Source organism: Sardina pilchardus, chromosome 23, assembly GCF_963854185.1.
Source record: "Sardina pilchardus chromosome 23, fSarPil1.1, whole genome shotgun sequence".
NCBI lineage: Eukaryota > Metazoa > Chordata > Actinopteri > Clupeiformes > Clupeidae > Sardina > Sardina pilchardus.
In genome coordinates this window covers 21,605,418-21,621,867 of record NC_085016.1, presented here as the reverse complement: position 1 = coordinate 21,621,867, position 16,450 = coordinate 21,605,418, and the positions used below count along the sequence as shown (strand labels likewise).

Below are 16,450 nucleotides of genomic sequence, written 5' to 3'. Positions count from 1 at the left end.
TGTGTGTAGGGGAGGGGGTAAATTGACCTATGACCTGTAGGTCAATTTTACTGTTCAACCTCATTGTAATTCCACTGTTGACAACTGAACTCAACTGCATAATTCTACAGCATGCAAGAACATGTACAACTAAAAAACATGAAACCCTATGAAGCTTTGGCATAATGAGAGCCTGCATCAACAGGTACAGTACATACAGTAGGTACAGTCAAAGAGGCCAACAATTATCAGTAAACAGACTGTTTATTGGGGAACGTTTGTTTGTGGCGTTAGTGTTATAGCTTGAGGTGAGTCAACACTACTGAGCCTTCACTTGACCTTGTGACATGAACGAGGATATCTCATTTGCTGTATATGGTTATTCTGGTGCACCTCAATAGACCATTGTCATACATAGTCTAACTTATTTAGGTTGTTTACTGTAATCATCTTTATTACAGTAATACATGATTTGTTATTTGTTTTCTGGCATTCTGAGATTATCTTTGTAAACTGAGGAAAGCTATTCAACGATCTGCATCGTTATTCTTTATCCTCATATCGTTCCATCTTAACTAACGTCAATGTCCCTGGCCCTCTTGTGCCACTTTTCTGCTGCCTTTCAATGATGTTTATGTCTATAATTATTGGAATAACAAGACTGTCCTTAGTATTCATGACACAAGACTTGTGTGTGCTTTGCCTATGTCAGCAAAATAGTTTGAACCCTCCCTTCTCAGAAATGTTCCACAAATACAGAAGTGAAAGTCCACATTTATGTACCCCATGTTTCCTAATACGTACGTGTGTGTGTGTGTGTGTGTGTGTGTGTGTTGTCAAAATACCTCAATATACAGTACCCGGCAAAATGAAGCACAGCAACCAAAACTACATACAGTACAGCATACTGTAGCATTATCAAATCAAACTTTTGCACCACATGACACACACTAACCAACTACACACTGTTGGGCATAATGAAAAGCACTCTCATCTTTAGCATGCTTTGCCATAATACTAAAAAAGTTAAAATTGTAGAAAGTTCTTTACGTGCACATACATATTTGCAGATACACACGCATGCTGTCAGTGCAACATATGCACAGCAAATATATTTACATCGGACTCTCCCTCCCCCTCTCATTCTCATTCTCCCTCTTCCTCTTCCTCTCTCTGCAATGTTGTCCATTTTTTATTTTTTTTTAAATAGGTGCTCATTGTTTTATGGTTTTACTGTATTGTTTTGATCTTTGTGAAGCACATTGGGTTGCCCTGCTGGCCAAGTTGCCTTGCCTTACCTGTGGTCTTTTGATAATGCCTACTTCCTGAATGGTATAAATTGAGGTGTTTGGCTAGGTGGCACATGCCAATTAGCTGTTAGTGCGTCATTTTTGAATGCCATTGTTTTGAAACTGCACACAAGTTACCTTAAGTCAGATTTTTGTGTCTTATGCAGAGAACCGTGTTCGGTGCGTTCAAAAAGTGCCATTTTGAATGGCAAAATGTGGGTAAAAAAAAAATGTGTCTCTTTAAATAATTGTGCTACAGTATGAGTGTCAATTTTAGTGTGTTAGCAATGGGGAAAAACTGTAACAGAAAGTGCACACCAGTGGATAAAACTGGCGAAAGACCTATACTGCCTTATAGCCACTAGAGGTCAGATTCTGCCATTTTATGTAATCTGATACTCCGTAGAGTGTAATTTAAACAGACAGTGGAAATATACTTTGATTGAGGTCAGAATCCAGAATGACAAGTCTTGGGAAAGTAAAAGGAAACATTTGCTATTATCTAATGAAACTTTCATTATGTGTTCATGTGGGGCTTTCTGGTTTGTCTACAATTCAGAGCAACATAATACGTTAGAATACAGCATAGCACTTTTCTTATTGCAACATTTCAAGCCTGTTGATTCTATTTACACTGACTGGTCTAGAACGCCTTCGAAATGTCAATCCATGCCTACTAATTATTTTAGTTTTGACAGAAACACATGGACAAGCTCTCACACTCATATTATGAAGTACAGTATCTACTGTAAAGCTTTTGCTGAAACAGTGTGTACAAGATAGAAGAGACATTTAAGTGTCGTTTATCATTAAATCATGGAATTAAACCTTTAGTTGGCAACATTCTACCATATTTTTTAATCAAAGGCCTCAACGTTTTAGTGACTGTGTAGTAGGTGTGAGAGAGAGGAGCTCCGTCTTGGAGAGGTACAGTTTGTGTTTCCTGCGGTAGGAGAGGGGAGAGGCCATGCACGCAGGAGAGGAGGAGAGTCAGAGGAGAGAGAAGGTGGCTTCAGCATTTAACATACTCTCACCATCCAGGAATATTCCATAGCCTATCATCAAGTCAGCATTATTTGCTTTTATTTAATTAAAAACAAACAGGCAGTTGAAAAGAGATATCAGAGAGTATTATATAAATTGATAGATACAGGAAAAGATAGAGACAGAGAGAAGGAGAGAGAGAGAGAGAGAGAGAGAGAGAGAAATCAGCTAAGGGCAGGGTTAGTCTCCATGGTTACAGTGGATCAGAGTAGATAGAGCAAGGATGCTGGAAAGAGAGAGATAGGTAGTGTGTGTGTGTGTGTGTGTGTGTGTGTGTGTGTGTGTGTGTGTGTGTGTGTGTGTGTGTGTGTGTGTGTGTGTGTGTGTGTGTTGTGTGTGTGTTTAAGATATAAACAACATACACACACATGCACACATTGCTATTCATATCTCTCAACCTGTATGTATGCGCTTGTAGGGGAGGGATATTACCTGTGTGTGTGTGTGTGTGTGCGTGTGTGTGTGTGTGTGTGTGTGTTTGTGTGTGTTTCATTAGCATGCGCATGGCATGTCTATAGCTACTCTGTAGTCCCTGTTTAAGAGAAACTGATCCTTTAACAGGCGTGCTCTTCTCTGTGAGAGACTTGCTGTCCTGGCTAATCTCTTGCTGTTCATTAAAAAAAAGAGAAAACAAAGCCACTGAAGACTTCCCAGCAACATGTTACACATTAAATCCGTGTTGCCATGGTCACCAGCTCATTAAACTCCCTTATAGTGCCTTGAGGTTTATAATTAGTCACTGAATATTTTGGACTTTGTTTGGACAAGAATTCCATCAATTCATCAGGATATTTAAATGAAGCACATTGTAGCCATCTTTGAATGCAATGGGATTTTGGTGTATTTTCTAGTCTCATACAAACCATACAGAGGACAGAATGTTCCAGAGCACTTGTGTGCTGCAGAACTTTTTAAGAACACTGTCAGAGAGAATGGATGGACTTGGACACCCCAACGACTTCATCTTAGATAAGACTGCAAAACGATAACTGAACGAATACACGTGCGGTCACTTTACTTCATCTATGCCACACCACATATGCCAGAGATAGACAGAGATTGATGACCAGAAAGAGATCAAATGAGAGAGAGGGAGAGAGAGAAAGCGAGAGAATAGCTTTCCGTGATTTAATAGAGCACAAAGGTATATATGTGAGGGGAGTGGTGGATTATGGTGATCTGCCTGTAATGGATATGAGTCGCCTGCCTGTCTGTCATCACAGAGGTGCATCTCACCAGAGGGAAAGTCATAATAACATAACATAACTCTTTACCTGTCTCTTTCTCAGCTTCCTATCTCCTCTTTGATGTCTTACTCTCTCAGCTCTCTCTCCATCCCTCTCTCACACTCACACTCACACTCACACTGTCTCTCAGTTCAAAATGCTTTATTGGCATGACCAAATAAGGCATTCGTATTGCCAAAAGCAGTCATATACAAGACAAGGGGGGTGAGAAACAAAATATCTGAACGTCTGTGTATAAAACTTGCATAGACATAAACTTACACAAAATGAGTACAATTTATAGATAAAAACGTAGTGTGTTTCTCTCTCTCTCTCTCTCTCTCTGTGTCTCTGGCTCTCAGCTCAGACATACTCAGTCTGGTTTAGAGCGCATGGGGCTGTCGACAGATAGCACTCCCGGTAAAGGGCCACTCTCTCTGGACTGCTCAATCACCTTCCTGCAGGGAGAGATGAAGGGGTGGGGGGGAGGGGGGGGGGGGCACTTTGACAGCAGGCCATTTCAATTCACCAACTGTCAGTTCATTGAAAATGTTGTGTGAATTTGATGAAGATTTTTGAATGGGTTAGTATCAAGGACTCCCCCTTTAATGGGTATATGTACAGAGGTGCAGACTGGTGGGAGGAGAGGGGATAAAGGGACCATAGGGGGAAGGAGAGATGAGAGTGACAGGAAATATAGATGTGATGTTTACATATGTGATTAATGGATCATTCATAACAGTGGGAGAAGATTCAGTCAGGATGATATTGGAAATACCATACACACCATCAAACACGATGAGGGAAAAAAAAGCCAGCCAAAAGGACAGCGTAGGCACAGTTTAGATACAACAGGAGAGAGAGCCAGACATACAATGAAATATTGAAAATGAGAGAGAGAGAGAGAGATGAAGACATTTTTTTAGAGAATTTTTGCGAAATCAATGTATAAGCCGCGGCTAATAGCTGGGAAATTACGGTAGACACAGAAACTCGTAGTGTGAAAACGGAAGAGAGTGAGAGGGAAAGAGAGCACCATGTCCCCTCTTGCCTCCACAGGCCAGGGGTGGGGGAGTGGGACACCCCACACACACACACACACACACACACACACACACACAGGAGCTCTGGGGCAGGGGGAGACAACGTGTGGGGGCAGGGGGCAGCTGGAGTTGTGACCAGGGCAGATGGGGGGTGTGTGTGGGGGGGGGACTGATCAGGGATTGGTCAGTAGGGATAACTGACCAATCAGTGGTGAGGAGAGGAAATACCTGCCTTCATTCACAGCACCATTACACCACTCCAGACCACACCCGAGGGTCGTTAAAATTCACACGTTCATAAGTACTGTAGTTCACTGATGTCTGCTCACTCTGACTGTTTTTAGAGGTGGAAAAAAGTCCAATCATGTATTGGTATCTCATCAATTAGCTGCTCTACCTGGCTGAAGAGTTATGCTAATTAGAATCAGCTGGTTTAAGTGAATGGTTGGCACAGATATGTCTCAGGACTTTTACTTTCTGAAGCTGGACTTTTCCTCCTCTATAAGTCCACAAACATCAACAGACTTTCTGGAAAATGTTTGCAAAAATTAAACACACCTCAGAACACCTTCAGACTCATAATACCGTTACACCAAACCACACCAGACCCAATTGACTACCTCTTCACACAAACACACTCACACATACATCAGAGAGATGGGATGTACATGAGAGGAAGAGAGAGAGAGAGGGTGAAAGATGAAGAGCCTTGAAAAACAATACCTTTGATAAACCAATTATGAAGTCAATTAAGAGGTTTAGAACCTGCAGACAGAGAGGGTGCTGCAGAGTAGAGAGAGAGAGAGAGACTTTTGGCTTGTGCCATTACGTTTTTAAGTTTTTGCATATCACATTACCATGCTATTATAGACCTGTTATTAAATAATGCCACACACTTCAAGAGGCAGATAACATTATTGTCCATCAACTCCAGACTGTGGTATGATAATTCAAATAAAGCTTCTCTGATGGCACAGCAAGTGAGGCTTGGTGAGACACTGGAAATGGAAAAGGAAGAGCAGTGAGTGACCGGTGGAGAGATGATGAAAAAGAGAGAGTGGGAGGGAGATGGAGAGAGACAGAGAAGGAGAGATTAAAAGGAGAGAAGGGGAGGGAACGTCCATGACTTCCCTCTCTCTCAAGCTGAAGCGTTGTTGAGTGACAGCACGGCTCCCTGATCGTGTCAGACTAGGGGGCGTGCAGGTTAGCCCTGGGATAGCCTCTTCTTACAACCCCTGAACCCAAGCAAAGGGATCTGAGACACAGTCTGGCACACTCAGTCAGGCTCAATCCAGACGACGGGCCTTGAGAGACGCAGTCTGTGGAAGACTGAACCTACTATAGGCAGGCTGCAGGACTGAGAGACAGTCTGGGACTAACAGAACCCATGCAGGCCTGTAGACACTCAGTCTGAACCACTGCAGACACAACAGCATCTCAGAGAGAGAGGGAGAGAGAAGTGGGGGAGGAAAAATTATGAATGGAGCCTGAGGTAATGAAAACCTCCACCACAGAGACACACACACACACACACACACACACACACACACACACACACACACACACACACACACACACACACACACACGCACACGCACACGCACACACACCAACAAAGGATTAAGACAAGATTAATTCAGGGAGGTGGAAGTGTCTGCAGTTCCTAATCTCAAGAAAGAGATGTTTAGATGATCTAATGCTGAGGACAGAACCAGTTGTCTAAACCAGTTTGTAAACAAATAAACAAATACCTCTTTCATGTTAAATATAAACGCCCCTCTGTCCCACAGGTTTGTTCCTGTAACCCATGCCATTCGTGTGTGTGTGTACCTGTGTGCGTGTGTGTCCTTCTCATGAAGTGAAGTCACGACCTTTGCCCCGCGCTGACATTGAGTGGAGAGAGCTATGTGTTCGTCGGGGCCTCGCATTGTGCTTGAAATATTGCTTTACTCCACGACGGACAAACGGAGAACTGCCCGTCGTTGTTCTGAATGCGAGGCCATTGCTCAGCGGCACAATAACTAGACAAAAGTGTTCTATGCGCCGCTTTAGCAGTGAATCACTTAAAAAAAGGGCTTCAACGGCACTCCCGACCTCCCGAATTTGTGTGAGGGTGTGTGGGGGTTGGGGGTGTTCGTTCGGAAGAACAGATGGGTACTCATCTCTTGCCGCAAAGAGACAGATGTTTAAAAACTGTGCGTGTGTTGTGTATGTGTGTGCGGATGTGTGTGTGTGTGTGTGTGTGTGTGTGTGTGTGTGTGTGTGTGTGTGTGTGTGTGTGTGTGTGTGTGAGTGAGAGAGAGGGGGGTTGAAAGTGTTTAGACGAGGGGTGTGTGTGTGTGTGGGGGGGGGGGGGGTAGTCTGAGAGATATTCTGCACACTTGTGTATGTCTCAGATGTATAGCCTATAAGGCAGTTGCCAGGCAGACACATTGATGAAAATGATAACGCCCTCCCCCCGGCTCCTTAGTCTCCCCCTAATCATCCTGAGGGTTTGGACATAAACCACACGGGAAATCACTCTCAAGTAACAATAGCGTCAGCACCATGGACAGAGCCTTTGTCTTATTGCGGACTGTTCCTGGAAACATCCCTTCACTGTCAGGTTCCACGAGGTATTATTAAAAACATAAAATAAACATAAAATCGTTAATAAAATTAAATGAAAGATGTAAACCGTATGCTGAGTAAACTAAATATCCTATGTTGAGTAGAACATGAACTAATCGTGAGGAAACAAAGACTGCGAGGACAAAGACTGGAGGCACACTCGTGATCGCCGTGCCTCTATTTTTGCCCTCTCTCCTTCCTTTACACACACACACACACACACACACACACACACACACACACACACACACACACACACACACACACACTCCGAAGTGGCTCCGTGTTTGTGGCCACAGCCATTTTTCTCTCACTAGATCGAACATCGCGCGAGGTGTCACGCTGTAGTTGTAGCAGAGTGCGCGAGCGGAGTCTTTGCTGGGTTTAACGTCAGTCTCTCCCCCTTGGCAGCTCACTCCGTCGGTCTTCTGTTCTCTCTAACGGCAGAACACCGCCTGCGCCGAAACCGCAGAGGTCACGAGCTGTCTTTATTTTGTCATGATCGGAGAACTGCACCCTTCAAAAGCGCAGATTCTCACCGGTGGTGGACGCTATCAAAGAAACCGCACGATGTGCTCACGTCAAACGGAACTGAAGTTAAAATAGTGGTGGCGTATAGAAACAAAAGTGTTCAGTCGAGCAAAGGGGCGAGAAAAAGCGATAGTGGATCCGCAAGGATGATCTGTGACGGACTGACTGAGAAGCGTTAAGTCTGAGCGGTCCAACTTCACCTGCTTGGTTCTGAGTTCGGATCGCGTCCGGACCGCCTTCCGTAACCATGCCGGTGCGAAGGGGACACGTCGCGCCACAGAACACTTTCCTGGGAACCATCATTCGGAAATTCGAGGGGCAAAGTAAGTCTCTTGGCAGATCTATTGTGCGTTTGAAGCAGTCAGCAACTATGTCGCTTCAATATAGAACGAGATGTGTATATAGCATGAACTTGTTGATGTTTTGTTCGAAACAATTAGCAGTCTGAAACAAGAACAGAAGCAAGAAAAATCGCTATTGTGTTCACGGAGTCAGGTTTTCTCTTACATGATAACGTGTGCAGCACGCATGATAACTGTGTAACAAATATTGTTTGGCAAATATAGACCTTGTTTTAATCAGAAAAACTTTACATTCTAAAATGTATTTGTATCCCTGTCATGATAGTATAGTCCATCACAAAATCATAAACATTTGAGGTTCAGATTCGTTTCCTTTCTGAAGTGATTTAGGCTGTATAGTGAGCTGTATGTTTATAGTTAAACTTTTCCTTTTTCATTTGAAATAGTCTTATTCACTTAAAATCAACTGCCTCCCTATCGCGCGTGTAAGGGTAATGGAAAATTCTCTCGTCTCAATTCGTATACCACTCAAAAAGTTCGCACACAGCCAATCCCTTTAAAATTGCGTTATTGGTGGAGTATAAACACTTAACGTGTTCCAATTGAATCTTAACCGCCAGATGTATTCCCTGACGCGCCCACACCTGTGTGTTTCACTTGTTTGGTGTATGTGTTTTGTGTCCGTGCATGCTTGCTTTTGCATGCCACAATATCACCACCTCTCTCTCTTTCTCTCTCTTTCTCTGCACGTAGACAAGAAGTTCGTTATAGCCAATGCCCGGGTCCAAAACTGCGCCATCATCTACTGCAACGATGCGTTTTGTGAGATGACAGGTTTCTCGCGGCCGGATGTGATGCAAAAGGCCTGCACTTGTGACTTCCTCCATGGGGAGCTCACCAAACGACATGCGATCGCTCAGGTGGCGCAGGCCCTGCTAGGCTCCGAAGAGCGCAAGGTTGAGATCACCTACTACCGCAAGGATGGTGAGTCATACGGGCCTATGCATGTGTGAGAGTGTGTGTGTGTGTGTCTGTGTGTTTAGTTTGGGCAAGACGATGATGCTCATCAGATCTGTCCAGCCAGGTGGAAGGACACTCACACACACACACACACACACACACACACACACACACACACACAAGCCATCAGTGTTGTGAAGGGCAGCTGGCGTCTTTACTTGGTCAGTGCTGGATGACTGGTGTCCGATGTGTCAGTGACCTGCAGGAGAGGGACTCTGTGGCTAAATATGGCCGTCGCTGGTGTGACGAATCCACACAGTCCCCACAGCGCTGGTTCTCAGGGCAGAGGAGTGACCGAGAGTGGACACGGGAGTCTTGATCAACATGAAACACGAGCTGGTGTGACACACGCCTCAGATATAATGTAAACACACACTCACACACACACACACACACACACACACACACACACACACACACACACACACACACACACACACACACACAAATACACACACACACACACACACACACACACACACACACACTCACAGACACACAAACACAAGTGCCCCCCCTTCCAAAATGACGATTTACTATTGAGTGGCTAGTGAATTTTACCATTTATTTGTAAGTGGCTGGTAGATGTCAACATTTGAAAAAGTTCATTTCTATCCCTGCCCCAACAACACAAACACAAACACAAACACACGCATTCTCACTCCACACACAAATCACCCCCCCCCCAATCTCCAATTTCCCTCAGCTGTTTGGTGTCCTGTGAAGAATCACTGCTAATCCTCTCAGTCTGTCAGTGTGGGCAGCTGAGCTGACCGCTCTCTGTGTGGCCACAAACTCCACTGTACGTGGGAGCTGGACACTGCACGCCCAGCAGTCACATTTAGCTTTAAGTGAATTGGTGTGTGTGTGTGTGTGTGTGTGTGGAGCAATTCTAGTGTCACTATCGGCTCTCAAACCTGCCATTGGATGCTTTTGATAAGCACCTTCTAAATATCAGTCAGTCAGTCACCTTTACCATCAGCCATCTATAACTTTCCCTTGTTGTTGTTGTTGTTGTTGTTGTTGTTGTTTGGGACGTGTTATTTGCTGCTGATTCTGCGTCAGGAGAAACAGGCGCCCAGTGCATGGTTGAGGGTGGGGCCTGAGGCCAGTGTGTGTGTGTGTGTGTGTGTGTGTTAGAGTCCCAAAGCGTGGCTCAGTCATGTGAGAGGCAGATCAGTCAGCGGCTACCCAGTGCACAACTCTCAGGGACACATAGACTGTTATCCTTGGGCTGTGTGTGTGTGTGTGTGTGTGTTTGTGTGTGTGTGTGTGTGCGTGTCCGTGCGTGCGTGCAAGTGTGAGTGTGTGTGTGTGTGTGTGTGTGTGTGTGTGTGAGTGTGTGTGTGAGAGAGTGTGTGTAGGGCTTGATTGACTGCTTGTCTCCAATTTGTCAGACATATGTCACCAGTGCAAATCAAAAGAGAGAGGGCCAAAGAGAAAGAGAGAGAGAGAGAGAGAGAGAGAGAGAGAATGAGAGAAAGAGATGGAGAGGAAATCCTGCATTCCAGTAAGGGAGCTAGCGAGTGTCCCCAAATGGAGACAAATGAGGTTGCCGTGGCGATATGACAGCGTTTATTGTCATGGGTGAGCTGCCGTGTTGTGTGTCGGAGTGAAAGTTTAAACAGCCAGGATCAGGTAGCAGCTTCTACAAGTCTCACGGCCAGAGGGACAGGGTGTGTGTGTGTGTGTGTGTGTGTGTGTGTGTGTGTGTGTGTGTGTGTGTGTGTGTGTGTGTGTGTGTGTGTGTGTGTGTAGGTAGGTATTATGGGCCGGGAGTGTAGTGACCTCAAGCAGTGATATTTTTGAGAGGGAAGAGAGAGGAAGCATTGGACAGGCCTTACATAAGAGAGAAAAAAAGAGAGATAGAGGGAAGAGAGAGAGTGAGAGAATAGATAGAGGGGAAGAGAGTAATCCAGGCTCGGACAGGTAGAGTGGCCTGAGGCTTTAATAAGGTCTGAAGTAGACCAGAGATCGCACCAGCACATGTCAGCTCTCTCTCTCTCTCTCTCTCCACTTCCATCTCTCTCTCTCTCTCAGCCTCCTCTTTCTCTCTCTCTCTTTCTTTCTCAGTTCTATTCAGTTCACCTAGAGGTGTTATTGGCACGAATGCATACAATATAGCCAGAGCATAAGGGCTCATCTACATTCTGCTCTTTCTCTCACCCTTTGACTCGGTCAGCATTAAACCACACACAGCCACAGGCTTTATAATGGGGGGACACACCACTCAAAAAAAAAACCCTCCATAGAAATGTATGGGGTTAGTTTGTAATGCCAATATGGCAGTTGTCTACGCATATCCCGCGCCTTCTGCAGCAAAAAAAGTGAAGACATTGTGCCAATCATGTGGTGTGTTGTGAATACATTGTGCCAATCATGTGTTGTGATCTCGCTGCTGTAGAAAGGTTGATGTCGCGAAGCCTTGTGGAAACACTTTTCTGTCCGAATAGATGCCCGATAAGTGCCCAAAAAACATTTCAATATGGCCCCCGAGTGGAGGGAATTGCCTTAAAGGACTTTGACACAGCCTTCTGTTTTCCCTTAGCCTCTCCCTCCTTCTACAGTATCTCTCCTTCCCTCCCTCCCTCCCTCCCTCTCTTTCTCCCTCTCTCTCTCTCTCTTTTTCTGTCTTGTGCTCTTCCTCCACTCGGGGAAGGCTGATCCCCTTCAATTAGAGCTGAAGCATTCAAGCGTGCCACCTGACTCTCTCTCTCTCACACACACACACACACACACACACACACACACATACACACACACACACGCATTCACATGCGCACACACACGCACCACGTAATTCTCAGGGCTATCGTCTAGATGGAGATGAGGCCAGGGGTGGTGGGGGGAGGGAGGAGATTGGATGCACAGGACACAGACACACACACACACACACACACACACACACACACACACACACACACACACACACACACACACACACACACACATACACACAAGGGTCACTTAATCAGATTCATGAGAAATAAAACAAAAGAGTGTCCTACTTACATGTTGATAAATGTGTGTGTGTGTGTGTGTGTGTGTGTGTGTGTGTGTGTGTGTGTGTGTGCGTTTGACCTGACGTTACCCCACCTGTTGGCCGCGGAGGTGAGCAGGCGTGAGCTAGATGGAGGAGAACAGAAGATCAATGCGTGAGCAGGGGAACACGGACAAGAGAGATGAGGAAGATGTGCAAATAGCCATCCACTGAACCCCTGATCGTACCAGCCTTTGAATTTAATCAGAAATGAACAGAAGCAGAAAATGACATGGGCAGATAGATTGATGGATAGAAAGAGAGAGAGAGGGAGGGAGAGAGAGATGGATGGAGGGAGACTAATGAGATAGTGACTGTCTGTTTTTGATTCATGCCAATAATTGGCAGGGAGGGAGGACAAGTGAAGAGGGGGACAGAGAGACTGAAAAGGAGAACAGACAAAGCAGGACCACTTAAGGAGGCTTTGGAGGGGGGGGGCACTTCCATACAGGCACAGCAGCAGTATATCCAATAATATAATAAAGGGCCTTGAATAGCGACCTTATACTCTTAGATCACATACGCACACAGACACACAGGCACACACGCACACGCACACACACACACACACACACACAAACAAACAGACACACACACAGTAACACACATGCACACACACATACACTAACACACATGCGCACACGCACACACACACACACACACACACACACACACACACACAGACACACACACACACACACACACACAGCAATAACGGCAATCTCGGTAGGTTCATACAGTACAGTTACTGGATTCAGTTGGCCACGGAAACGCCTGTGCATCATTCTCTGTCTGGCCAAGACTAATGAGGATACATGTCCTGTCATGTCCCATGGATTTTTCTATTGTGTGTGTTTTTGTGTGTGTGTGTGTGTGTGTGTGTGTGTGTGTGTGTGTGTGTGTGTGTGTGTGTGTGTGTGTGTGTGTGTGTGTGTGTGTGTGTGTGTGTGTGTGCGTGCGTGCGTGCGTATGTGTGTGCGTGCGTGCGTGCGTGTGTGCGTGCGTGCGTGCGTGCGTGCGTGTGTGTGTGTGTGTGTGTGTGTGTGTGTGTGTGTGTGCGCGTGTGCGTGTGTGTGTGTGTGTGTGTTTGTGTGTGTGTGTGTGTTTGTGTGTGTACTGTATGTGCGTGTGTGTGTGTGTGTGCGTCCGTGCGTACGTGTGTGTGTGAGAAGGCAGAGGGAGAGAAAGAAAGAGAAAGGGGGATGGTTAGGACTTGTGGACACATTTAATGTGTTAAGGGGATCAATACAAGGAATATCTTGATAAATCGTGTGTGTGTGTATGTGTATGTGTGTTTATGTGTGTGTGTGTGTGTGTGTGTGTGTGTGTGAGAGAGAGATAGAGAGAGGGGGAGAGAGAGGGAATATGAGGAATATCTTGATAAATCACCTCTTTGAGAAGCTATTAGTACCTCAGTTAGTATACAAAGTCTGGCTGGTGTAAGGGTTTAAAAGACTAAAGGAAATATTAGAGGCACAAACAGTGAAGGTCCTATGTGTAGGATTGTTATGTATTATGGAAGTATTTTATGTATATAAATGTATATTCTATTTGACTTCAGAAACAGGTACGCTCTGTGTTCAGAAACAGGTACGCTCTGTGTTGGCCAAGTATCTTCTCAAATTAGTATGCTCAGCAGCTAGCTTCGTCTGCATCAGATTATACTCCCGTAACACCTCAATAGATAGGCTACTGCATATGCATGCAAGTCAATGGAAGAGTCTCATTGTGGACCTAATGGTGCATTCAACTCATCTTCCACAAATAGCCCCTCTAAACAGGTTAAACAGGAGATCAGACCGGTTGGTTTTAATTAGTTGCGTATGGTGTGCCTTTTTTTTAATCACGTATCTGTATTTGTCTAATTGCTATGCTTCCTGGCCTGAGTGAACTCAGACCAATTTGCTCAGCAGGTCCATCTGCCAATTCCTCAATTCACAGCGATTTCCAAATCCCCAATCACAACCACTTATCTGTAGGTTGAGTATTCATCCGAACACTCTGGCGTTCGAGCCCTCTGTCCAGCCCTATGCAGAGTGTCCTATTTTATGGGCATTTCTCCTTTTTGACAAGTGCACCACAGCAAACAGTACTAAAGTAGTGATGATACAAGGGCTCCACTACCCTGGAAATCCAGAGTTCTCGCAAGAGCACAATTTGAATTGTGTCTGCAAAATACTCTGGCAACGAGCCAGAACTACAGTATGTACAGTACGTTACATAGTTTACCCCAACCATCTGCTGTAACCAATGAAATCGGTGTATCTAATATAAAGATTGAGAACATGACGTATAACGCAAAGCATTTCGGGAATTCGCGGCACAAAACTTGCCGTTTACCTGCTGTGTTATGAAATTCAATAGAATGACATGAAGCTTATCTTTTATCGTTTTCCTGCGTGGAAGAATAATAGTACACGCCATGTTTCAGAGGTGACAAAAAGGCTAGAAATGGCATGGATAGTAGCAGTAAGGAGGTGCAAGATTATGTTCTGTTTTTCACACTTATTTTTTTCACGCTAAGTTTTTATTATTATCATGCCAGATCATAGACCCAGAACACTAGCCTGATACCAGCTCATGTAAACTGGCCAAACACACCCATAATTCTTTGCGTTTTGATGACGTTGCCGCCTAGTTGGTCGCATGTTTTAGCGATCTCTATAGGTGGGCCAGGGCTGAGCTAAACTGATGACGACAGCGCTACAGCGCTACAATGTTCGAAGTCAGTAAACATTGGATGTACTGTTAAGTTATCCAATTGCTTGCAGTGAGACTTTCAAGTGCATGCTTGGTGCCGCCCCTCGAGTTAGGCCATTACATTATTCGTGGCAGGCAAAGAAACAACAAGTCATTTAACCATCACAATGTTTTCTATAAGTGGAAAATGTTATATAGCAGGCCTTTTTCATAAAGATCTCTGTTTCTCAAGGTCACCGAGTACTGTACCTAGCTTGGCAGCACCATTTTTATTTCCCTTTTCTTCATACGAACAGTACTCAGTGACCTCAAGAATTAGAGAACTATGTGGAAGTGGAGTTTTCTTAGTAGCATAGGGGGGTGAGGTGGCTTATGTGATGACAGACATACTGTAGGTGTATGGTCAGCAGTGTGTTCAACACTACCAACAGCTGCACTGATAGTATTAAAACGACACAGACGTGTATTTTCTAAATTGAGTAAACAACTGCATTTCTAACCATACTTTACAAGATAGATGAGTTTGCTGTCATCACTTCTGGTTGTGTGCCTTGGAAATCGGAAGGGAATGAAGCATCCCCAGACCAATTCTCAATCAACTGGAATTCTGGAATTCTACGGAATTCTGTTCGCCTCCCTCCCTCCCTCGTGTCCCCGTGCTGAACTGTAAACAGGCAACAACACGATGCAAAAACAAACATATCCTGGCCCTACGTGCTTGTTTGCAGTCATTTGCTGAATATTTCATGGCGCCTGTATCAGACGCCACTTGAGATGCAGCGAGGTGTAATCGCAGAGGAGTCGAGAGGAGACGGGAGGGGAGGCGAGGAGAGGAGAGGAAAGAGGAGGAGAAGAGAGGAGACGAGAGGGGAGGGGGAGGAGATGAGAGGAGAGGAAAGGAGAGGGGAGGGGAAGGAGAGGAGAGGAAAGGAGAGTAGAGGAGAGGAGAGGAGAGGAGAGGAGAGGAGAGGGAACGCGAGGAGAGAAGAGGAGAAGACAGGAGAGGAGTAGAGAGGAGAAGAAATGAGAGGGGAGGGGGAGGAGGAAGAAGAGAGAGAGAGCATTGATGCTGGTGCTCTCTCTAGTCAGGCTCTGGCTCCATGTCCCCCAACTGAGCCTCAGTGTAGCACTCAGGGCTCCCTATAGCATTATGCAGCATACTGTAACCCTCACACCCCAAGGGCTTGGGAAATATGAGAGGAAAAAGCCCTTACAGTCGTGCTACACAAAGAAGATGTGTGCAATGAGATAGAGAGTGCCAGACTGTGTGTGTGTGTGTGTGTGTGTGAGAGAGAGAGAGAGAGAGAGAGAGAGGGAGAGAGAAAGAGAAAGAAAAGAGTAAGAAAGAAAGCAAGACAACTGATTTACTCCAGGGACAGAGTGTTGAGAAACTAGTAAGTGTCTGATTGGTAATGAGGCCGTGTGACTCATGCAATCTCAGTGCCATTATTTGATAGTGTGTGTGTGTGTGTGTGTGTGTGTGTGTGTGTGTGTGTGTGTGTGTGTGTGTGTGTGTGTGTGTGTGTGTGTGTGTGTGTGTGTGTGTGTGTGTGTGTGTGTGTGTGTGTGTGTGTGTGTGTGTGTGTGTGTTGTGTGTGAGTGTGAAAGAGAGAGGGGGATTGTGTATGTGTGTGTGTGTGTGTGTGTGTGTGTATGAAAGAGAAAG

At 45.2% G+C, this 16,450-nt stretch overlaps 1 protein-coding gene across 1 annotated transcript in view; it reads left to right on the top strand.

The window, feature by feature from the left end:
- The first annotated feature begins 7,969 nt into the window (after positions 1–7,969).
- kcnh7 (potassium channel, voltage gated eag related subfamily H, member 7) overlaps positions 7,970–16,450 on the top strand; it is a 108,359-nt gene continuing 99,878 nt past the window's right edge. The window contains exons 1-2 of the mRNA XM_062528623.1: positions 7,970–8,045; positions 8,778–9,008. Coding sequence (XP_062384607.1) covers positions 7,970–8,045; positions 8,778–9,008 — 307 coding nt within the window. The remainder of the gene's footprint in view (positions 8,046–8,777; positions 9,009–16,450) is intronic.